Genomic DNA, 26,477 nt, shown 5'->3' with positions numbered 1-26,477 from the left:
GCATCTGAGTCTGCGCTTTAGGCCGCCAGTCTGCTCGAGTTTGCTCGGGCAATGGTCATTGGCGGTTGGATCGATCGGTTGGTCGGTCGCGCACTGAGACACAAGATGACTTGTCCGTCTTGAGCGTCGGCGCATGTGAGGTCGCCACGTGAGTCCAGTGGGCCGCGGCGTGTAGCGAGGGGTAGTGACTTCGCGGTCGACACGAGAGCAACAGGAGTCAACCCACGACATCGGTCTGGCCGGTGCGAGCTGCGACGCCGTGAGACGGGAGATCGGCGCGCCTTCCTGCGTCCGTTGAAGCGGCTGGCAGCGGACGGTTCGGGAGAGCGATTTGGGGGTGCTGCGCCAGGTCTTCTCGAGAAATGGCAGTTTATCAGAAGTTAAGTGATTGGTGATATGTTGTATCATTTACTTGTTAAATTATACTTGTTTTCTGTGTGAGGTCACCAGCCGTTTTGCTTTGTGGTCCCACCATTCTTCTCCGGTTGCCCACCTGCGGGAAGGTGGTTGTTTATAAATTGGGTGGTCCATTTTCCCTTGTGGAGTAGGGATAGGTTAGAGCAACCTGCGGTTCGGGTTGTTCGGTAATCTCCCTATCAGTCTACCGTACGTTACTAGCTGCCTCTGTCATGTTTGTCGGATTTGGTATGTTAACGAATTTATCGCTTGGAGTGTAACGGCCTAATACCTGAAACATGTTTTGATCTTTGGAAACTTTGATATTATTGCCTATGATCTTGAGAGACGGTATCTGTGTACTGTAGAGCATCTTAACTATTGTTTGGCCAACCTTGTAGAATTTTATATAAGATTGCATTTCATGGGCTTTTATTTAAATGATCATTTTAGTACATAAGGTTGCCACCCTTTCACCGTAAGACTTTTCTTAGAAGTTAAAACCAAGTTGCACTTTCACGTGGCAAGGTTAATATTTTAATTGTTAGTGTTCTGTACCATTTCCATCCCTCCTACGGGGGGTGCATAGTTTGTGTGCTTGTGTAAATTGTTAAAACTCTTGGTTTAAAGTTACCTGGTGTGTTGCAGATTTACACCAGTGTAAACAGAGGCTGTTGTGAGCGGTTGTGACTTTGGCCGTGACAAAAGGGAGTGGCAAGATTCTGTGACCGAAAGCTCATACAGTCAAAACTTGTTTCTTTCTGCCTCTGAATAAACTGTAACTTTGATATTTAGAGGGTGCTTTCTGATTACAATTTTAAATCTGTTTCTTTACAAAAAATTCTTTTAGGCACTATTAAAGTGAATAAAATTCCCATTTGTTAAAAGGAATTTGGTTATGATTTCATCAGTTACTCCCTGTCAATTACTTCCATGCTTACATAGTGTGATTAAATACGTTAATGTTCTTGATGAATCGCTAGTAAATAAAATGAGTTTTTAAGAATATTCTTTGAAAATAAATCACGGTTCAGCCTGTTTCAAAAGAAAGGAAGTAAAAAGCGCTGGAGTCAATGAGCAAATAATGGTAATGACATGCACATCACTTCAATACTCGCGGAATTTTATTACAGTATTGGACAATTTTTTGTCCTTTTTATTATCATTTGCAGCCATCGTCCGTCAGGACTCTATGCGTTACATCCCTGTTCTTCAGGAACAGCAGTCATAAAACATATAAACAGTTTACAAAAATTTAAAAATACGAAACATGTGCGTCTTTTTTAAATTATTAAAACAAGCTATTTTACATTTCAAATTGTAAATAAAATATTGTTTTTTTTTAATTTAAAAAAAAAGTTTTGAACGGAAGACTTCATTTCACTACAGGTACAGAAACAGTAGGTGAGGGGAAGACTGTTTCCGAAACAATGCGGGAGTGAAGAGGTGGGGAAGAGGGCCCATAGAAGTGGCGAGGAGCTACGAACTCCAGCGCTGACATCGAGAGCAAGAAGAGGATTCTGTGTGGCCGAGCGGTTCTAGGCGCTACAGTCTGGAACCGCGCGACCGCTACGGTCGCAGATTCGAATCCTGCATCGGGCATGGATGTGTGTGTTCTCCTTAGGGTAGTTAGGTTTAACTAGTTCTAAGTTCTAGGGGACTGATGACCTCACAAGTTAAGTCCCATAGTGCTCAGAGCCATTTGGACCATTTGAAGAGGATTCTGTTAAAAGCCTGAAGGATGGGTAGATCTCTGGGCGAGATTTCCTGAGCACGTTGTGGGAGGTGATTAAGTTTTGTTGGAATAGAATGTGCAGAGCATGTAAGTGTAACAGGCGGGGAGGGTGGGGGGCGCAGGGGAGGGGAGGGGTAGTGGACGGGTACAGAGGGCGAGGCGGGTTGCATAGCATTAGAGTATTTTTGGAGTTAGTGTTAAAATTAAAAATGCGAGGGGAAACTGGTATGAATGCAGGCGACGTTAGCGTAAGAGGATTACTCGTCAGACTAAGGCTTGTTAGGAGTGCAATATTTAGTTTTAGTCTATTGTGAGGGTTTTTTTTCTTTTTTGGATAGCGCAGTAGGTGCGGTTTCCATGTCAGTTTATTTTGGCATGTAGCATTTACTGAATATGACGGCCATAAATTATAATCTAATCCAGGTCAGGCTTAATTTTCGTGTTACTGTTTACAGATTAGAAATAGGGCTCGAAGTGCACTGTTATTCGTTCATAGCAGGCCGAGCAAGTCATGTGCACCGTCAGTAAACAGAAGTCGAAGGTTGCCAGCATCGCATTATCGTTCCTTCTAAATTAAAAGGAACTTCTGGAACTCCTTAATCCCTTGGCGTACTCTGGTGTCGGTTTGGGTTTCCAGCTCCAGTAGCGCTGTCCTCTGCCAAAGACGGCACCGTCCCTTAACGTCTCCGGCAATCGCTGCAGCGCAGATTCTGGCAGGAACGACACGGAAAACGCCACCACCAAGTTCAGGGCTGCGAGGATGGCGAAGGGAAGTCGCTTGTCGTCCTGTGCAAGGAAAAGCTATTTGTAAGTAGTGAGAATGAAAGACGCCATTCACAGATATGTTTGCACGTGAATTATTACGACTCTAAGACCTCCTCGCTAACCACCCAACAGAAAGGCCGCACCAGACTGTAATTACAAAACCTATTAACTGAGCAAAAAAGTGATTGCACCCCTGCACTATCCCCCACATTCGATTAGATTAAATTTACTTTCATTCCAATTGATCCACAGTGAGGAGGTCCTCCCGGATGTAGAACATGTCAGAAAAACAACAATACATCACAAATATTAACAACTCAGACAAATAAACTAATGTACCATTCCACAGCCCCCAAGTGGAATGATCGTCATTTTTTAATGAGCAATATATGAAAGAATCATTTTACAAATACTAATGCACTGAACGCAATATAAAAAAAGGCTTTTTATTTATTTATAAGGTAATAAACGTATAATACAACTACTATAATACTTATTTACAATGAACACATTAGTGCACTGAAATTGTGCACAAGTTATATTGTACTTATATATAATATATACATGCACACAAATCAGTTGGTTCTACTGAGAAATTCATCAATGGAGTAGTAGGAGTTGGCCACCAATAAATCCTTTAGGCTTCTCTTAAATTGAATTTCAGTGGTTGTTAAGCTTTTGATGGCTACTGGCAAGTTATTGAAAATTTCTGTTCCTGAATAATGCACACCTTTTTGTACAAGACTAAGTGACTTTTAAATCCTTGTGAAGATTATTCTTATTTCTAGTATTGATTCCATGAATTGACCTGTTGCTTTGAAAAAGTGATAAATATATTGGGAAGCAGTAGTTAGTATTCCTAGTTCCCTAAACAGGCTTCTGCAGGATGTTCTTGAGTTCACACCACATATAACTCTTACTGCACGTTTTTGTGCCTGGAAAACTTTAGCTTGGCTTGATGAATTACCCCAAAAAATAATCCCATATTACATTATGGAATGAAAGTAAGCATAGTATGCCAGTTTTTTCATTTTTATATCACCTATGTCTGACACAATTCGCATTGCAAATAGAGATTTGTTAAGACGCTTTAGCAGTTCTGTGGTGTGCTTTTCCCAGTTGAATTTATTATCAACCTGTAATCCCAAGAATTTAACACTGTCAACTTCTTCTATCTGCTTGTCATCATATGTTAGGCATATACTCGTGGGACACCCTTTACGAGTTCTGAACTGTGCGTAGTGAGTTTTTTCAAAGTTTAGTGTCAAAGAATTGGCTAGGAACCAGTGATTAACGTCCACAAATATTTTATTAGCCAATCTTTCTAAGACTACACTTGATTTGATATTTATTGCAATGTTTGTATCATCGCCAAACAAAACGAACTTGGCATCTGGTAATGTTACTGATGAAAGGTTGTTGATATACACAAGAAAAAGCAAGGGCCCTAAAATGGAACCTTGTGGGACCCCACATATAATTAGTTCCCAGTTGGATGATGCTTGATAGCTTGATACACGTCTCTTTCCTAATAACACACTTTGTTTCCTGCCAGAGATATAAGATTTGAACCATTTTGCAGCATTTCCTGTTACACTGTAATATTCTAATTTACTTAATCACAAAATATACCAGTTGCCTGCAATTTTTTATCTAATGAATTAAGCACATTTTCACTGTAAGTGTAGATAGCCTTCTCAGTATCAGAACCCTTTAGAAATTCGAACTGTGACTTTGACAGTATGTTATTTGAGACAAGGTGGTTATAAAGCCGATTGTACATTACTTTTTCTAAAATTTTTGAAAATGCTGGCAAAAGTGAAATTCGACGGAAATTTGATGCTATTTCTTTATCTCCCTTCTTAAACAGTGGCTTAACTTCAGCATATTTTAACCATTCAGGAATTATTCCACTGATAAACGACTGGTTACACAGATAGCTTAATATGTTACTTAATTCAGAATCATATTCTTTAATTAGCTTTGCTGATATTTCATCATACCCACTAGATATTTTTGATTTTAAAGATTTTATGATGGATATTATTTCTGCTGGGGTAGTGAAGGTCAAATTCATACTATGGAAGTTACTTGAAATGTCTCATCTGAGGTATTCCACAGCAGCATCTACAGAACCTGACAACCCCATCTTTTCAGTAACAGATATGAAATGTTTGTTAAAACGTTCTGTGACCCTATACACATCTGTCACCAATGTATCATTTACTTTTAATGCTATTTGTCCCTCTTCATGTCTGGTTCTATCGGTCTCCTCCTTCACTATATCCCATATTGTCTTTATTTTGTTATCTGATATGACTATCTTTTCCTTGTAATATATTGGCTTTGATGTCCATATTACAGTCTTTAATAGTTTGCAGTATTTCTTGGAATGTGGTATAGCATCAACATCGGAACTGTTTCGGATTGACAGATACAGTTTTCTTTTTGTTTCACAAGATACCTCTATTCCTTGAGTAATCTGTGGCTTCTTTATAGACTTTGCTCTAACCTTGGTAAGTTTTTGGGGAAAACAGTGTTCGAATAAGGTAAGCACTTGATTAGCAAAAGTGTTATATTTTTCATTCATGCCATGAGCACTGTAAACATCAGTCCAGTGAATGTCTCTGAGGAGTGTCCTAAAATAATCAATTTTTGGCTTATTGATTACCATCTTGAGATCAGATTTAACAGATTTTATATCCTGTTCAGTATTAACATTTAACAGAAGGAACTGCATGCCATGATCTGAGAGGCCATTGATTATTGGTTTTGTAATATAATTTTGTTCATTGGACTTTTCTATAACGATATTATCAATGGCTGTTTGTGAGAAATTGGCTACCCTAGTGGGAAACATTACAGTGGAAATTAAGTTGAATGATAGTGTTACTAACTCAAATAAGAGCCTTTAAGGAAATCTACATTGAAATCACCAGCAACCACTATTTCTTTGTTTTTGAGTGTTAAATGGGCCAGTACAGCTTCAAGGTGGTTTACGAACAGATTAAAGTTACCTGCAGGTGCTCGATATACACTTAATATTATGAAGGATTTTTTGTGAAATTCTACTTCTGTTGCAAATACTTGCATGTGCTGTTCTAGGCAAAATTTATAAATGTCTATGTTCTTAAATTTATGACAGTTCCTGATGAATGTTGCAACTTCTCCTTTCTCCATATCTGATCTACAAAAGTGAGATGCTAACCTAAACCCTTAACACTTAAAAGTTCTATACCAGTGGTCACAGAATGTTCAGAGAGGCAGATTATGTCAGCTGGGTTTGAAGACTCTAATTCATCTATGCAGATAATTAATTCATTAATTGTATTTCTTAGTCCTCGAATATTTTGATGCAATAAAGATAGCTGACATTTCACATTGACTGAGTTAAAATATCTGCTGACTGCTGAAAATTCTTAACAAATGGCTGTTTATGCTGATGTAATAAGCTAGAATTATGTTTTTTGGTTTCTTTCTCAAACTGGTTTGTCTCAGTCCTAACCTCTCCTAAAATTTGGACACTACCCTAAAAAAGGGTCTTTTCTGAACCTTGTAACCACTGGTATTTTATCACTCATGACAGTGCCTCCCCCCTTCAACTTTCCTGCTATTTCCCCAGCCGGTTTACCCTTCCCCTTCCTGTTGAGGTGAAGGCCATGCCTAGTATAATCCCACCTACTGATAGAATCAACAGGAACCACACCAATGTGTGACCCTGCACCAGACATAAGCAACTGTTTCAACTCCTAATTAACTCTCTTGACAGAAGAGTTCAAATGAGGCCCAAGAACAGATACAAACTCAACACTAGTATGCTTTGATGCTGATGCAATCTTTGCCAAGTCACACTCTATACTACACCCAGGATCTCTGTCAATACTATTACCTGCCCAACCCACTATAACCACGCTGTCTTTCTTAGTGAACTCTTTGCAAAGTGATCCTAAATCCTCTGTCATGTGCTCCAGACCAGCACTAGGTTTAAAAAAAATTGGTGACCTGGTATTCTGATCCTAGTTCATCCTGAAAAAGTTGGCCAACACCTCTTCCATGGGAACTACCTAACAACAACACTTTCTTTCTCTTTACTGCTTACCCTACTTTCTTACTTTTCAATTTGCTGCTGAAAGTTTGTTGTACCCTGTCTACACCTGCAACTGTTTGAGGCTCGCCAGTTTCTAACTGAAGCAAAAGGTCAAATCTATTTTCCACATTCACCACGAAGCTGTCAGATAAAGTTCTAGGCCTGACCATGACCATGATGTGACCATGATCTGACCTACAGTCTGCTATGCCAGTGTTGCATGGATGTACTGTCCACCAACGTCCTACTACTCCCTCTAAATCCTTGAGCGTCTTGCACTCTGTTCTCCCTTTCAATATCTGTTTAGTTTCCCTCATGTGGATCCTTTGCCCCCTCATCAAATTCGCACCTCTCCTAACATACAATAAACACCTAATCAGATCCTACACTATCTGAAAACTCGACTTCAACATTTGTATACTCTCTAATTTGAAATCTTGCTACGCCTTCGCACCTACATCGACATGCAGTTCAGTCCATATAAACATGAGCTACTTTAAAGATATCTGAACCAATAATGGGACATATTTGCAGTTTTAGGAGATGATAAATACCATTGAGAGATCACATACATACATTCACACAAACTCCTCACAGCAAATGCTGGAAGTGTCCTTCACCAGCATAGATGTACGAGTGCACTCTTTTCGCCGTATTCCGTGGCATTGTGTGAAGTGTATTCTCAGCAGTGTTGTTTATTTCGTGTGTCTTGGCCTGACGAAGTTCTGCTGTTGTGCGTGGTCTGTGGCTGTACACTCAGCTTTTAAGATACCGCCACAAGCACGGGTGAGAGAGTGGGGGGGGGGGGGGCGGTTGTTCGGTCATCGTGGACACTTGTTACAAGTTACATGGAAGCGCTAGGCGTGCGGCACGCTGCTCCATCTTGTAGTTAAGCTTTTATGTAAGTTCGATGTCATCCAGCTGCTCCACAAATGTATTGAAGATGTCCGTGTAAACTGTAGAGTCTTTACTCATATCAAAGAAAATGGGGCCATCACTCCTGGAAGCTGACACCGAGCACCACACACTGACCTTTTCATCATGCAGTGGTGTTTCATGGATGATATGGGGGTTAACACCAGTTAACGCGTGTTGATGTAGCCTGGAAGATGCAACCATGCCTCATCTATAAAGTAAGGTATGCAGAGGCTGTTGAATAAGAAATCCCTGAAACCTCATTCACGTGCAACAGAGTGAAATTTCTACGTTCTGTCGCGTGACTTCTATAAAGTAACGAGCTGCAGAAGTACGTTGGGAGTCTGACTTATACTGCGCGTGGAACTTTTATTTTTAAGCCAGAGCACAATACCCTGAAACCTCATTCACGTGCAACAGAGTGAAATTTCTACGTTCTGTCGCGTGACTTCTATAAAGTAACGAGCTGCAGAAGTACGTTGGGAGTCTGACTTATACTGCGCGTGGAACTTTTATTTTTAAGCCAGAGCACAATACCCGCTTTCCTGGTGTTTGTACTTCGTGTTTTTTACAGCTGAATAATAACAGGCATGGTAATTACAATGACCGACTTCGAAACAACGTATGACAAGAATTGTCCAGTGAACCACTTTGAAACTGACAACTTTCTTTCCTAATGGTAGTCACTGCTGTTGTTCTTACACCCAATTATAAGTTCACTACCAACAACAAAACCAGAAAAAGAGAATAATCATCAGAGAACCGTTTCCTACGGGAACTTTAAAACCGCCAGTACCACCTCTCATTTTCCAGCAGGTATTCATGGAACAATTCTGATTCACCAATGTTTCAGCAAGATAATACACTTCTCTTGTATCGTGCATCTTTATAAGAGATCGTGCTGCACCTATGTCACTTCTTTCAATCAAAAACTCTCTTCTTACTATATTTGAAAACAATGTCTTTTAAAATTCTTTGCGTTGACCAAGCGCTACCTTTGAAGCCAATTTCCTCAGTCATAATCGTGACAAGTTTTTCTGATTTCGAGTATTCACTACTCATAAACATTTCAGAGCCACCACTTTGTGTCACAGGTTTCTTTAGATTTCGATGGTTTCCAGGCTGCAAGAAACCAAGATTTCTACAGCTTTGACCCTTTCGTTTATTATTCTCTGTACAGTTCTCTAGCCGACACATGTTTCTGCAGTTCATTATTGTGTTTTCAAAAGTAAAAAATTCGAGTCCCTCTCTCAGATCCCTGTTCGAAAAAGTTGTAAATGTGGAAAATAAACCTACTCGCCAGTGCGTTCAATTAACAATATAAATATTGCAAACTTTAGGGAAAGCCTACAGCGGCTAGACTGGGATGAAGTGTGTAAGGAACCCGATGCAAACTTGAAATATAACCTATTTCACGATACATTTCTAAGGGTATTTGAAAATTGTTTTCCCAAGAAAATAGTTAAACATAATTCCAAGAGAACATATAAAAAACCTTGGATAACTAAAGGAATAAGAATATCTTGAAACTGTAAAAGAGAACTGTATCTAACAGCAAGAGGGAGTACTGACCCCGAAATTGTTCAATATTATAAAAACTATTGTGCGGTACTAAGAAAAGTTATTAAAAAGTCCAGAAGCATGTGTATCATGTCTGAGATCAGTAACTCTGATAATAAAATTAAAGCAATTTGGAGTATCATTGAAAGGGAAACAGGGCAACAAAGAGCACAGGAAGACTTCAGTGCCATAAAACTGAATGACAAGTGTACTAACAAACAATCAGAAATTGAAAATATTTTCAATAATCATTTTTTAAATGTTGTGGAGAAAATAGGATCTAGATCTTCACTAGAAGAGGCAAGGCTACTAATAGAAGAGGCCATACCTGTGCAGTTTGAAACAAATTCCACCAACCTCTCCCCCTGAAATCAGTAAAATAATAAACTCACTGAAAAGTAAAAGCTCTTACGGAAATGATGGAATTTCCAGCAAGGTACTTAAAGCTTGTTCTCCACAGATAAGTAGGATTCTCAGCCACGTATGTAATTGCTCTTTGGAGCAGGGGGTTTTCCCCGATAGACTGAAATATGCCATTGTAAAACCATTGCATAAAAAGGGGGATACATCAGATGTCAACACCTACCGCCCAATCTCTCTTCTGACAGCTCTATCAAAAATTTTTGAGAAACTTACGTATTCAAGAGTAGCCTCCCATATTTGTAAAAATAAAGTACTAACAAAATGTCAGTTTGATTTTCAGAAAGGCTTTTCAATAGAAAATGCTATACACGCTTTCACTGATCAAATATTAAATGCTCTGAATAACCAGACATCACCCATTCATATTTTTTGTGATCTCTCAAAGGCCTTTGATTGTGTAAATCATTGAATTCTTTTAGATAAGCTAAATCATTATGGTTTGAGTGGGGCAGTGCACAAATGGTTTAATTCATACTTAACTGGAAGAATGCAGAAAGTTGAAATAAATGGTTCATGTTATGTTAAAACAACAGCTGATTCCTCAAACTGGGGGAGAGGGGGGGCTATCAAGTACGGGGTCCCACAGGGTTTGGTCTTAGGTCCTTTACTGTTCTTGATATACATTAATGACTTACCATTCCACATTGATGAAGATGCAAAGTTAGTTCTTTTTGCTGATGATACAAGTATAGTAATAACATCCAAAAACCAGGAACTAAGTGATGTAATTGTAAATGATGGTTTTCACAAAATTATTAAGTGGTTCTCAGCAAACCGACTCTCTTTAAATTTTGATAAAACACAGTATATACAGTTCCGTACAATAATTGGCACAACTCCAGTAATAAAAAAAGATTTTGAACAGAAGTCTGTAGCTAAGGTAGAATTTTCAAAATTTTTAGGTGTGTCCATTGATGAGAGGTTAAACTGGAAGCAACACATTGATGGTCTGCTGAAATGTCTGAGTTCAGCTACGTATGCTATTAGGGTTATTGCAAATTTTGGTGATAAGAATCTCAGTTAATTAGCTTACTATGCCTACTTTCATTCACTGCTTTCGTATGGCATCATATTCTGGGGTAATTCATCATTGAGTAGAAAAGTATTCATTGATCAATAACGCGTAATCAGAATAATTGCTGGAGCCCACCCATGGTTATCCTGCAGACATCTATTTAAGGATCTAGGGATCCTCACAGTAACCTCACAAAATATATATTCACTTATGAAATTTGTTGTTAATAATCCAACCCAGTTCAAAAGTAATAGCAGTGTGCATAGCTATAACACCAGGAGAAAGGATGATCTTCACTATGCAGGGTTAAATCTGACTTCAGCACAGAAAGGGGTAAATTATGCTGCCACAAAAGTCTTTGGCCACCTACCAAACAGCATCAAAAGCCTGACAGATAGCCAACTAACATTTAAAAATAAATTAAAAGAATTTCTAGATGACAACTCCTTCTACTCATTGGCTGAATTTTTAGATATAAATTAAGGGAAAAAAACCAACTTAAACATTAGTGTAATGCAATATCTTGTGTAATGTAATATCTTGTACAGACATCTTTTATTAACATGACACGTTCCACATCATTACGAAATGTCGTATTCTTGATCTATGGAACAAGTATTAATCTAATCTAATCTATGAAGAACTTCACGTTTATTGCCGTCACCTGGCATATTTATTTGGAAATCGCATTAAAACATTTACACCTATACTACTACAAGAAACTAACATCGACAAGTGAATGAATAATTTGGTCGCTCTGTGAATGAAACAGCATTGTCGTAAAGTACAATAGCACAGCATGCGGGAGAGAGATTCTCGCAGTCTAGCTGTAACTTGCAGCTTGCCGCACGAAGAGAAAATGAATCTTACTGGCTGCTTGGAGTTAATGCTGGGGGTGCGCTAACGTTAAATATTTATGGGACAGGCCGGCCGCGAAGGCCGAGCGGTTTTAGGCGCTTTGGCCCGGAACTGCCCGACTGCTACGGTCGAAGGTTCGAATCCTGCTTGGGGCATGGATGCTTGAGATGTCCTTATGTTAGTTAGGTGTAAGTAGTTCTATGTTCTAGGGGACTGATGACCACAGATCTTAAGCCCCATAGTGCTCAGAGCCATTTATGGGACAAGGAATGAAATAAAGATAAATATTTTCGGGAAATTTGCTTCGAACTAATCATATTGATATTGCTATTTTGCAAGAAGTCATTTGTGAAGAGATAGGTTCCTTTCAGTCATATACGTACATAACAATGTTGGCATCGGCGGCAGGAATTGTTGAATTTTGACTACGGATGGATTAAAGTTACAGAATGTAGAAAAAGAGCCGGGAGAACGCATAGTCAAAGGCGTTATGAATGGGGTAGCAACCCTGTTAAAGCTCTACGCTCCCTCCTGTTCAAATAACAGAGCTGCAAGGGAAAGATGTCCCTTGTAACCACTGCACCACCTTGCTCAGTGTTCCCAAGCAGTGCTAAGCTGCAGGCCGCTGTCTTTATTGAGGCAGTGTGTCACAAGAAAATAACTTTCTCGTATTAAAGCATATGTTTGATGCTAGTAGATTTCTTTCAGCGAGAAATGTCTGTCTGTCTGTGCATTTATACTTGTATATCCTTCTTGCCTTCTCCATCTTTCTTTATTTTGCTTCCAACGTAGCACAATTTCTTCATTTTGTCCACTACTTCGTCAACATTTTGTGGGGACACAGTTATGTCGAGACAGTAACATACACCTAAACTCACTCAGTTTCGAAACATAAAAGGACCGAATAATTTATTTATTAATTTATTGATTACAGTTCAAAATACGATCTGGGATATTCCAAACAATGCGGCATTCTTCTGTAACCGCAACCGGTAATGCCATCTGTTAATAGCATAAGAAACTGTCTGAACAAATATTGTCCTTTTTGTCTGACTGGTATTAGTGGATAATATTGCTTTTGTAATCAGTTATTTCAAAAGTTAAACTATAATGAAAAGCAGAATGTCTGTTGAAAGGAAATAAAGTATGCAAAACATTTAGTGTACCATTTATTGTACTTTTACGAGAGCTGCACTAGTTGGGCAGAGGTTTTCTTTATCGTAACAAATTTTTTATCACGGTAGCTTCTTTTATTACGCTGTCCCAGGAATTGTTAGTACTGTAACCTCATTTGTATCTTCCAAAACAATATGTTGTCAGTTTTCTAGTGCGTACTCTGCTACCGCTGATTTGTCAGGGTACTGAAGGCGAAAGCATCCCTCGTGATGTGTTCAAGAGTACGCACAGTCAGTTCTACATAAAACTACCCACACCCATACAGTATTTTAGATTCTCCTGGCGTTCTGATGCCTACATCGTCTTTCATAGCCCTCATGAGTCGAGTTTTAATTGGAGCACTGATGACTGAACCGTTTTTATACCTCCCTGGGAGCCAGGTAATTTTTCCTTTTACTGAGCCACAGAAAGGCAAAAACCCAAGATTCTTAAGAGTCCTCCTTGGGGTCCTTATATGTCTGTGTTTTCAGAAATATTGCTTGTGAAATCTGGCGGTTGTTGTAGCCGTTTTCCTTGAATACTTTCCGTAAGTGACTGAGTTCCCTCGGTAGGTTTTTAATGTCTGAGACGTCTTCCGCTTGATGCACCATGGTCCTCAGAACAGAATACTTCTGCGACGGATACCAGGCCGTGTGGCTGGGATAATCATATACTTTAGGGTGGACGAGCATGTCAAGGAATGGTACGGCACCATCTGTTTCTAAGTCGATCGTGAGCTTGTTGTTGTCATGCATATTGTGTAATGTTACAACGTGCCGTCTAGTGAATGCCAGGCATAGTCAAGGCGCAACGGTAGAGAAAGTGGACGCTTATGCCATCTGTGGGCCAAAATCGATGGCAAAGCGGAAGTGCTTCCGCCTTGTGGCAGCTAAATTAAATAACGCTATGGAGGAGACAGTGTCTGGCTTGTGCTGCACTCTGACAGCGAAATAACAAAAGAATTAAACTTAATAATATTGTTACGTGTAGTAAAAATATAAATGTAATATTACTTTAATATATGAAAATGATTGTAATTGAATATTGTAACGCTATCGTATGTTTAATTGTAAATAGAGAACTTGGCGTAATGTAAAATAATGTTTAGGTGTGGGGGGAATCCCCAAGAACGAGACTAGTGTACAGGTTGGCGCGTAATATTGGCGGTAAAAGTAAGTTGGCGTAGCTCTGAAGCAGAACAAGTGTTAAGTGGCGTAAAAGTGACTGCCGGTGTGTGCTATGGCAATGTTGCTAACAGACCATTTAGAAGTGATCTGAAAACAGATATGGACTTCGCTCATCGTATGGCTACAAGCTAAATGGACACTGAGGCTTGTAAGACGTGGTATTTCGACGGAGATGAGCTGTGAGCGGCAAAATAGTGCGGTTCCCCGCTCTGAGGCAAATGTCACTGCATGGTACAATGCTGTGTTAATTGCAACGGGTTGCTTGGGAAGTTATCTTACAAGAGTATTATTATGAACAGTGGTTCTTATACCGACGCCATAACCAGTACATTTATATTTTGTGAGTCAGTTTGTGTAATAGTCAAACCAAATTCTCTACAGTGTGTAAAGTTTGGAGGTAATAATAATTTTGTGGTTTCAATTGCATTCCCCTCGTGTAATCAATTATTTAAAGGAAATAGCGCATTATCACCCCATATCCAGTGATTCAGATAGAAACCCAGTTCTAAGCAAAGAAGGGAAAGCAGAAAGGTCGAAGGAGTATATAGAGGGTGTATACAAGGGCGATGCCACGTCGTCTAATAATAATACAGTAAATTCGGGTAGTGGCATCGCAGTTGTTGATTTGGTCCAAGAATTCTCCCAGCATTTCACGTCTTTGAGACCAGACAGCGAAAGTGTCGTCGACGTAACGATAAAATCAACTAGACTTTGCAACAGTTGTGTCCAGAGCGATACCGTCAAAATGCGCCATAAACAGGTTGGCTAAAACTGGAGCTAATGGACAGCACATCGCGACGCCGTCAGTCTGATTAAAATACTCTCCATCATATAGAAAATATGATGACGTCAGAGTGTGCTTGAATAAATCCATAACAGCGTCGTCAAATAACTGGAAGGGCAGGTCTATAGAATGCTCGATGGGAAGGCACGTGAATATTCAGAGCACATTAAAGCTGACGGTAATATCTTCTTCTCCAAGGAGCAGGCATTTAATTCGCCTGATGAAGTGGCTCGTGTTCCTTATACGATGCAAGTGTGACCAACGTGCGGGGTAAGGAGGCTGGCCAGATGTGCTCACGGTAGAGCGTGGAGGTGTGTACCTCTTGTGAACGTTTGCAAGACAATAAAATGTAGGTGGTCGAGGTGCCCGCGGGAGGAGCTTTTGAATGACATTTTCTTCCAGTGAAGGCCTGTTGAGAAACTCCGATGCCTTCCTCACTATTCTGGATGTTGGATCTCTTAATTTTTGGTCTCTTTCCTCCTCCAGCTTCAAACGAATCTTCGCGCCATAGTTGACTCGTTCCATATTGACGGCTGCTAGTTGGCTGACAGGGCTACCAGGAGACTTCGTATATTCCTGTTTCACGTCCGATCATAGAAAAGTAAAAGAATACGGCATCAACCTAGGCGCTCTGGATTTCATGCGAGAACAGAACGAGTTGCGTTCTGCAAGATACACGCTTAAGGAATCCACTTTCATTTATAAACAAATTTTTGCTCTCCATAAACTTCAAAATACGCGAGTGTGAAACATGGTCAATAATGCTGTTAGACAGTGACGTCAAAGGTATAGGCCTGTAAATTGCTCTTGATTGTTTATGCCGAAGTGGAGTGAGGGTAACTTCATATGATGTTGCTTATAAGCTAGCTTTTGACTGGTTACCAGAAATATTCTTGAAAGATAATATGGCAAGCTGAATGACCATGCGCCATCTGTAATCTTACATATCACTACGAATGCTGTGCAACATTTCAGTTTTAGTTCTCGTGTACCAGATTTTAAACCAATCACTCTTATACAGCAAATTTTCGAGATATACACTACTGGCCATTAAAATTCCTATACCACGAAGATGACGTGCTACAGACGCGAAATTTAACCGACAGGAGGAACACGATGTGATATGCAAATGATTAGCGTTTCAGAGCGTTCACACAAGGTTGGCGCCGGTGGTGACACCTACAACGTGCTGACTTGAGGAAAGTTTCCAACCGATTTCTCATACACAAACAGCAGTTGACCGTTGTTGCCTGGTGAAACGTTGTTGTGATGCCTCGTGTAAGGAGGAGAAATGCGTACCATCACGTTTCCGACTTTGGTAAAGGTCGGATTGTAGCCTTTCGCGATTGCGGTTTATCGTATCGCGACACTGCTGCTCGCGTTGGTCAAGGTCCAATGACTGTTAGCAGAATATGGAATCGGTGGGTTCAGGAGGGTAATATGGAACGCCGTGCTGGATCCCAACGGCATCGTATCACTAACAGTCGAGATGACAGGCATCTTATCCGCATGGATGTAACGGATCGTGCAGCCATGTCTCGACCCCTGACTCAACAGATGGGGACGTTTTCAAGAGCATGCTGAGTGCCACAGTAGACCTGAAGAACAGATGGAAAAGCTTCGAAATTGAATAGCATTCAGCTTCAGAGAACTAAAGGCAGAACTGTCCTCTGTCAACTACAGCAACTTTCGTCGTACTGTGACATGAAAGGCGAGTCCGCTAAGCACAATATTTCAGAGTAGGTTATCTGGTTGGGTAGTGTATAGCTGGCAAGTTGCCGTGAAGTTGCTGGGCCAGGAAGTCGGAGCTGGCGCTGGGCAGAGTACACGGGCTATTGTAGAGAGCTGTGGACGGACGTGTGGGATCGCTTGGCCGGCTGCAGTGGTCCAGCGTCTTGGAAAATCCGAAGTGGTAGGAATGGGTGCGCCGCCACGTCCTTGGTGAAGTCAGGCAAAATGACCCACGAACTGACTACGTTAAAACTGAAGCTGAAAATACTCTCTGAAAATACTAACGAGCAGAGGCCATGAAGTTGGGATCACAGATTTACTTCAAATTTTGTAAACCTTATTAGACCATTAAAACAACAAAATGTGAAAGTAGCATGATGTGCTACTGTGGCAATTCCGTGAAATCGCAAGAGATTTTTTACGCATCAATTATGTAACTGATGTACCTGTACGAAGGTGCTGACCGTTCGAATTCGTGGTAGTCAAGTGATTAGCGTTCGAGCTTCATAAGAAGAACATTTATGAGGCGACGTTTCGACTCCTGCTCAAACGTATTCGTTAACTATTTTTTTCATTACTTCTCATATTATTTAACTTAGATGACATTTGAGAGGTAATATAATAAAAAAACTTGTGTATTTACATGGCGTTTTAGTGCATTTCATGTCATTTGACTACTTAATATCTTTAATTAGATTCCATCGTACATCACCAATTGTCAGCGTCTATAAATTTCCCAAAATTTCGCGTTAGGCATAGTTTTCATCCAAACTGTCGGAAGAAAGAGAAATTTTTCAAAATGTCAACGAGTTATGTTTCTCCTTAGAATCTCTTAATATTCCCTGTAAATGCTGGAAAACTGCATTAATTCGAACCAGTAGATACCATTTCAATTTGTTTTCCACGTTTGTGTGACAAACACCATCCTGCAACATGTGATGTCGAGAGCACATCCGACGGGTAATTGTACATTACTCTTGTATTCTGACACATTGTGATTTACTATGTTAGTGACTGTGAATAAAGTCAGTCGCATTATTATATATCGAGTTTAGTCTGGGCTTTCCAAGCCTGTCGCCGGTCCTTGAAAATTTAGTTAAAAATAGTAAACAGTCAAATAACATATGAAATTCACAACAACCTCACGAAAATGCACGTTGGATTATCTTTTTCATCGTATTAGCTCTCAAATGTCATATAAATTAAATAATGTCACAGTTGATGGGAAAAATATAGATTAAGAACTAGCAGTCACTGTAGCTGGATTCGAACCGTCGCCTCGCACACGTCCTTCTTCCTAAGTGCGAGATCTAACTACTTTTATTTTTTAGCTCATTTTGTTCGTTGAATTAGTTCGAGGCGGACTTCCCGTGATACTCGCTCAAGTTCGTCGTTGGTCCTGGCTCTGAGCACTATGGGACTTAACTTCTAAGGTCATCAGTCCCCTAGAACTTAGAACTACTTAAACCTAACTAACCTAAGGACATCATACACATCAATGCCCGAGGCAGGATTCGAACCTGCGACCGTAGCGGCCGCGCGGTTTCAGACTGTAGCGCCTTTAACCGCTTGGCCACCCCGGCCGGCTTCGTTGGTCCATTCACTTGGTTTTTTTTCTTTCTCATTACAGAGGGCAGCTAACCCTCTGTCCAAACACGCTGGGCTACAACTCTTGCTGTACCATTTGCCCACAATTAGGTCTTTCCACCAGCATTTTCGCACAGGCACATAGAGGCACAAAACTTCTCTTGCGATACTCTCGCAATTTCCAGAATAGTGCACCTTACTCCTTGCACATATGTTGTTTAAATGGCCTACTGCAGCTGTAGAAAGTTTCAAGTAAATACGTGATCCCTACGTCATGTCCTCTCCTTGTGAAACCACTCCAGGACATGATAAGAAAAATCTAGACAGCGTCGGATTCACGGTAGTGAGACGAGTTCACTATAATTATTACCACATTCATAAAATTATTATTAAAAAGTTATTAACATCTATGTTATAAATTGCAATAAATGAAAAATGATAAAGATATGCAATACATGCATATAACAACAATGTCAGTACCTCTATTAGAATCTTGTTTATTTATAGTGTTACAGTTACACTTACACAATCATGATTTCGGCTTCAAAGTGCTATTATCAAGTGCTTCCTGAAAGCAGATTAAACAATAACAGTGAAATACATAACAAGTGCTATAACCATATAAGAATCCATATTTATAATGCTTACTTACAAGTCTTAAAAATCTCCTAAGATGGCATACTGCCGTATTAAAATACACTATTAGATACATTGTCTAAGAGTCGATATTTCTGGCAGAGCCTACTGCTTTGTTTCACTACTGAGTATACCATCTTGACTGAATGACAGTTGGCTAGTATTTGTTAATGGTTGATGAGATGCAATTAAAAATGTGAGTGCACCATGGTATTGATACATATGGCTGCAATCTTGATGCTATGAATATTATTTACATGTTATAGTAGTGACGTCTTACCTATATGATGTATAGATGACGTAGTAATGTTATCAACGTAATCAGCAACCACATATGAAAGCCCCAAGTGGGTTAACTTCTATTTCTTAACAACAAAGATAAATGTAACATTGTTGATCATAGTTACTTCTTAGAGAGGTAATGAACAATTGAGAAGAAACATAAGGTCAAGATTACTATGAGTCATTTATTGAAGACTGTAGGCATATGGAGTGGGAGTGTAAGGGGGGGTGTTGAAGGACGGATGGGGGGCTACCAAATGACTAATGAAATGAAGGAGAAGCTATTCTTGGGGGAGGGGAGGGGGAAGGGTAACTAATAAAGGAATGAGAATAAAAATGTGAAGTGAAAAAATACTCAAAAATAAAAATATTAACACATAATAATATGTAGACATCTAAGTAAGTGAAGAAAAGGGAGTATTTTAAGAGGAGTGTGGGAGTTGGGGGGGGGGGAGTGTGATCTTTAACCAAGGAATAATGATAGAAGTTTCCTGTGAGAAATCTGTTAATAAATAAAATGTATTATATTATAATTGGATATGTATACCCTGGCCACCAAATTTATATTTTGAGATGAATATATTTGTGGACTATTCCTTTGATAGTTCACAATGTGGGATATTTATGTCTTTTCTCCCCTTTTGCTTTTTATAACATCGTCTCCTTCGTATTCTCTAATTTATTAGGGTTTTATTCACATTGTTATGCATAATTCCTCTCTTCTTCAGCATCCCCCTCCCCTCCCCCTTCCCTGGATGTATTGTTATCATGCCCATCACCTCCCTCAGGGATTATTGCTAACCACTGATTCACTAACCCTTTCCTCCTTCTGAGACATACTACTTTCATGAGGAGTCAGTATCCCTCTTCATACCTCACTTCTATCATTAACCAAAGGACAGACTGAGAAAGTCTCAATAAAACCTTTTATTTTATTAAATTTATGGAATAAATTTTAGTATCACAACTATTTAACACATAAAACACTAGCACTTATGAGTCCACACAGAGAATGTACTGATACACACTTAAATGTACCTTCACTTTAGACACATCATTCCCACACAATACCCTAACATATGCTATATTTGATCCCAGATTTAACATTTAAAAATGACTATTTACTATAGGTGTATTTAAATTTTTTTAAGAATTCACTTCACCTTTTGATTCTTATTCCTTTATTAGCTACCCTTCCCCCACCCCCTATAATAGCTTCTCCTTCATTTCATTAGTCAATTGGTAGCGCCCAATCCATCCTTCTACACCCCTCCTTACACTCCCATTCCATATGCCTACAGTCTTCAATGAATGATTCATAGTTTTCTTGACCTTGTATTTCTTCTCAATTGTTTATTACCTCTCTAAGAAGTAACTGTGATCAATAATGTTACATTTATCTTTGTTGTTAAGAAATAGGAGTTGACCCACTTGGGGCTTTCATATGTGGTAACTGATTAAGTTGTTAACATTACTATATCATCTTTACATCATATAAGTAAGACATCACTACTATAACATGTAAATAATATTTATATCACCAAGATTGCAGCCATATGTATCAATACCATGGTGCACTCACATTTGTAATTGCATCTCATCAACTATTAACAAATACTAGGATATCCCTACTCTTTATATTATGCTGAATTTAAATGTGTTGTTTAACATGAAATCGTTTGATTCTTTTATTTGCTGAAATACTTTTATGTACAGGTCCTGTTTCACATACCTCTATTATTTGCACTTATTCCTAAGTAATGTTCTACCACATATAACAGGATTTACATGTCTGATGATATGTACGTCATAAATATTGCTTCAAAACTCACTGGTTAATTAATCAGTGAGTAGAGTAAGTAATTGCACTATATTGTATTAATTCTGAATTGAGGCAAAATTACACAACTTACAGTTGGCCATGTGTTAATTTCATATACAAAGCTGTATATTTACCTATTAAAATGTACTTTAAACAACGACAATGATTAGCTTGACTGTTATATTTATGGATGCAGCGAATATTATCGAGAGGTTTGTTACTGTTTATGTTTATGAGCAGGCAACTTCATTGCATACTAAGATAAACAGGTCCTGCAAAGATGTAACAACTACCAAAGAAAATAAATTGCTCCTAACCTTTCCTACCCTACCAGACACTGAGTCCCAAGATTAAAAAAAAAAAGTCACCTGCTTGTAACAGGAATTTCTTTGACCAAGACAATTTGACACTTAGCCAACTGTCATTCAGTCAAGATGGTGTACTCAGTAATGAAACAAAGCAGTAGGCTCTGCCAGAAATACCGACTCTTAGACAATGTATCTAATAGTGCATTTTAATACGGCAGTATGCCATCTTAGGAGATTTATAAGACTTGTAAGTAAGCATTATAAATATGGATTCTTATATGGTTACATCACTTGTTATGTATTTCACTCTTATTGTCTAATCTGCTTTCAGAAAACACTTGATAATAGCACTTTGAAGTCGAAATCATGATTGTGTAAGTGTAACTGTAACACTGTAAATAAACAAGATTCTAATGGCGGTACTGACTTTAAAGAAATATATTACGACTCTGGCTCCACACTATGAAAAAATTATTATATGCATGTTACACACAGCTATGTAGATCTTTATGTCAACGAGAATGACCTATTTCCATTATTACTAAACAAATACACAAGCAGTTATAAATTATTTATTGGCCATTCCATATAATGGTGCTAAAACAAATACCCAGTAGGTGTAGTTTTAGTGATGGTGTTTTAAGAGCTGCAGTGCAGGTAGTACACGTTGCTGGACGCTGAAACATCGTAGGTACGTTCATTAATCGTTGAGCTTGTAAAGCATGCTGAAAAAAATTATACCCGTAGTTGTACTTGCTGCTACCAGTTGAAAATATGGCACTGTAAGCACTCAGAATGTGAAATGTCTGGTGTTTTGACGTCAGTATGGTGTATGTCACTAGGCGATACGTTTTGATTTCTTTTATGAAGTGACTGTTGGTGTAAAGGGTGTATGAAACGCAATGGCCGTTGAGAAAAAGACGTACACTGCTGGCAAAGTTGTTTTATCACAACGACAGCAACAACATCGCTGCAGGGTGGGTATATCGCCGAGAGGAACAACTGCGAAGAGGCCCCATGATAGTAAATGGGCTAAGGAATACGATCAATTAACCTGAAGAAACAGGTGAACAATGGTGGTGCAGATGGGAAAGGGAAGCAGCCCATTCCCATGGCAGTTGTTGATGAAGTGCAGCACTCGCTTTAAAATTTGCATCCACCGCTCAAGTTGTCACAGAAATTGTCTCTTCCCTGGTCAATTGTTCTAAAGATTTTCACTGGTACCCCTACGAGATTCAGAATGTGCACAAAATGAAGATCCAAGATAGGCTACAAAGCCGTGACTTTGTCTTTCGTTTTGTGGCACGCACAGGACTGGATGACATGGGGTTGGGGAATATTCTTTGGATGGACAAAGCACATTTGACCCTTCTTTCCCTGGACCTACATCACATTCTGGCTGCTCTATATTTTCACCTGTGGCGGAAAGTGAAACTTTTTTTTAGTACACCCCGCGAGCGCGCCAGCTAATGGATATACGTACGATGTTACAACGTCCTGTGATGTGTATAGCCAGCACTGCAGCGCTAGGAACACTGCCAGTTTAGTTATGACCACCAAGTATTTCCCCAAATGTACAGAATTTCAGTACAGCTGAACTATCAGGCGCTGTACAAACAACTCTCTGACCTTCAGGAAAATAGAATACTCCGAGGATCGTAAATAATGTTTCATTTTCCATCCCATCCAGGGCAATATGACAGGTTTAAATTCTACCTTGTCAGATGTGGTCCTTATTTTTTACGCTGGTTTATGAAAAGTATCAACGAGAGAGAAATACGTCTAAGAGAAAAATACAGTTATTCTTTTGGAATTTATCCGTCGTATTGGAACTATAATCTAAACTTTTACAGCTTTTGTCTCAAATTCGTAATTATACTGGTTGAAAATTTACAACAAAGTGATTTTCTGAGACATATTGGATCTGTCTTTTTGATTTCTTCACATTTTGTATCAGGTTCATTGTCAATGGAGACCATTGTTTACCTCATGTTAAGGGAATGTAAGCGATAATAATTGCATCAATCTGCTATATCCATATTTATATAAACATCGCAAAACGATATTGTGGTGTCACTCTCTCCTGCTACAGTTTAGAATGGCGCTCTGGTAGAATTACTACCGATACATCTCGGTATGAACTTGAATACAGTATATCTGATATTACTGCAATGTTCTTCATTTTCTTCACGAGATTTACACTATCTTATCAAAAGTGTTCCATCACCTATAAGTGGAAGTTAATAATGGATGTGTCCTCCCTTCACCCTTTCCAATGAGGACACTTTCAATGAGTAGTTTGAACGTATGTGGAGGAATGGCCACCCATCCTTCCTCAATAGCCGAAACCAGAGAAGATCTGGAGCGAAGTCGAAGTACTATCAGATTCCAAAAGTGTTCTGTTGAATTCAGCTCTGGACTTTGGGCAGGCCAGTCCATTTCAGGAATGAATCTGTCTACAAACCATTGCTTCACAGACATTGGTTTATGACAAGGTGAATTGTCGTGTTGATCCAGTCATTGTTTCTGAACTGTTGCGCTACTGTACACTGTATATAATGGTGTAAAGTGTGTTCATATCCTTTTGCCTTTACCGTTTCCTTAAACGCAGTAGGGGGACCACACTATAACCCCAGAACCCCCCCCCCCCCCCCGTGTGGTAGCACCACCTCCTCCATACTTCAGTATTGGCATTGATGGCAGATAATGTTCTCGAGGCATTTGCCAAACTCGAACCCTCCCATCGGATAGTCACAGGGTATAGCGTGATTCATCACTCCAAATTACACGTCTCCAGTCATCCAGTGTCCAGTGGCGTCATTCTTTACACCATGTCAACTGTCGCTTAGAACTGATTACATAAATGGATGGATTACGAACACCTGGTCGATAACTGTATTCCATTCTTTTGACTCCATATGTACTGTCAATGTGCTAGCTGAATTGCTCAAATCACTTTTTAACTCCCAAGTCAGTACGTCCACCGGTTTCTTTCGACCAAACTCCATAATGCTCGATGGTCCCTGTCCATCAGTATATGATGTCTGATCTGTCTGATTTTGGTTTAACTGTGATCGTTCCTTCGCGTTTCCACTTCACAATCACATCACCAACAGTCAACGTAGGCAGCTTTAGAGGAGTTGAAATGTCCCTGATGATACGCTACTCAGGTAATAGCCAATGACAGTCCACGATCAAAGCACTGAACTCTTCTGAAAGTCAAATTCAGCTGTCACTGTTTCTCTACTGACAACACAATACTCCTCGCCTCGTTTTATAATGGCGCGTCTGCATCTCGTGACATCTAGTGGTCAATTTCGCTTTACAGACGGGTGTCCCGATAGTTCAGATAGTGTGGGTCGGAGGAACTAATGTTGTGCTTGGCGCTTCTTCGATCATGTGCTCTCAGAATTTTAACATACGTCTGTATGGTCCAAAACCCCTACCCTGCAGCGTCTGCGACGGAATTTGGATGAACAACCTTGTAATCGAGCAATAATGCTTTTCTCCAGCTACTGATGTGCAACGCCTTACATTTCACGTACCATCAAAGCCAGGTAGGGCAGGGAAGACATGGCAACCCCGGCAACTGCCCACTCGACACTCGTTGCGATCTGGCGGAGACACGTGGGGTGCACCTCGATGCTCTGCAGGTTCACCATGCCCAGGTTGCCAATGGTGCTGAACTGCATCAGCATGGTCGCCATCACGATGCCTGCACCCGCGACGTGCGCTGCACAAAACGAGAATTTTTGTATGTTCAGTTCTGAGGAAGAGACATACATTTTCATGCCAGCAATAGAGTGAGCTACCGTATTAACACTTTGATCCTTCCCTGGACACGCGATTAAACAAGAACACCACTACCCTACTCTAACAGAGTGGAAGATAAATTATGTGCTCCATCTGTCTCTGAATTTTACAAACTTTGTTGGTGCAGTTTCGGTTTTAGATTTTTGTGTTACTGTACTTCCGAGGTAGATATGTAAATCCAGCCTGACATGCACATACATCGGTGTGAAAAACATCTGAAAAATACACCCAGCCTGTAATTCATGATACATGCAACTCCTTTTGACCCTTTATTTCATTTTTCTACAGTTTTCAGATGTATGTTCGTAATTTAATGCTAACAACTGAAATTTGATCATTATGGTTTTGTTAATCAAATTTCAAATCCAGGATCCCATTTTTTCTTAAATAGTTGGATTCCTTTGTTGATATAATACACCCCTTCTTAAACAAGTTTGTTCGAAATTGCTGAATATTTTTGTTTACATTTACATTATATTCTGTCTGTGTTATTGACAGCATGGTGTTATATTTTCGTGTGGATAGTTTACACTAAAACCTAAAATTAAAGTTGGTGCACTATTTTACTTTCTCTCCTTTTTTACTTCAACCATTTTCGCTTTTGCTAAGTGAAACTAAAGTTACTTCATGTTTTTAAAAGCTCCAAACGCTGAGTAACATGGACTTAAAGGTACCATAATTATCTTAAAATAAATAGTGTGTTCACTGGACTAGGCAATTAATTGATAAGTATGCAACCCATAAATTTATTATATGTGTATTGCAACACATTATGCAATTTAACAATAATGACTGGAAGATACTATCTTTAAATGCATTTCTGACAAGTGTTGGGTATATTGCAAATAAATAAACCTATGATCGAATAATGTATGAATAATGTAAATTCTGCAGATATTCTAAAACATTTTCAATATTAAAAAAGATACAAAGCCATCAATAGTAACATTTATTCACTGTAATCTTTTTGTATCGTTCTATCATACATGATCACAATTCTTCATTTCAGCACACACAGTAATAATGTGTGTTTATAAATCTAATTACTTACTGTGATATAACATATAACGTATATTTTCGATCTTTTGACAGTAAATGGTCTTTGTATTTGTTAATTAAAGTGAACCCTAAAATAAAATGGGTTCCAGTTTTGAGATGTAATCTGATAAAATTGATTGATTTTGAGAATGCATCTCAGATGGCTGTCATAGCAAACTGAGTAGGGTAGTCCTTATTTTCAAACAGATGCATATTGCAAGAAAACTTCATTTATTATTTGTAGTCATTTACTCTTGGTTACTAACAAAATAGTGCTTAACTTGTAAAGTAGAATAACAATTGTTCATCTCTTGTAACTGAATTTCTTACTGTTTCTTAAAAAACCACTTTATGTGTAATCATAGTAAGCATCATCAGCT

The 26,477-nt window shown here is 39.2% G+C and overlaps 2 protein-coding genes across 2 annotated transcripts in view; both read right to left on the bottom strand.

The window, feature by feature from the left end:
- LOC126473668 (solute carrier family 22 member 7-like) overlaps positions 1 to 26,477 on the bottom strand; it is a 333,310-nt gene that overhangs the window by 196,762 nt on the left and 110,071 nt on the right. The gene's annotated exons all lie outside the window — the stretch shown is intronic.
- The window catches only part of LOC126473437 (solute carrier family 22 member 21-like), a 41,974-nt gene continuing 17,952 nt past the window's right edge, over positions 2,456 to 26,477 (bottom strand). The window contains exons 2-3 of the mRNA XM_050100482.1: positions 24,792 to 24,979; positions 2,456 to 2,917 (exon numbers count right to left, since the gene is read on the bottom strand). Of these exons, the coding sequence (XP_049956439.1) occupies positions 2,705 to 2,917; positions 24,792 to 24,953 (375 nt within the window). The 5' untranslated portion in view covers positions 24,954 to 24,979 and the 3' untranslated portion in view covers positions 2,456 to 2,704. The remainder of the gene's footprint in view (positions 2,918 to 24,791; positions 24,980 to 26,477) is intronic.

Source organism: Schistocerca serialis, chromosome 4 (assembly GCF_023864345.2).
Source record: "Schistocerca serialis cubense isolate TAMUIC-IGC-003099 chromosome 4, iqSchSeri2.2, whole genome shotgun sequence".
In the NCBI taxonomy this organism is placed as follows: domain Eukaryota; kingdom Metazoa; phylum Arthropoda; class Insecta; order Orthoptera; family Acrididae; genus Schistocerca; species Schistocerca serialis.
Note: the sequence above shows the minus strand (reverse complement) of the source record. Positions and strands in the feature narration are given on the sequence as shown.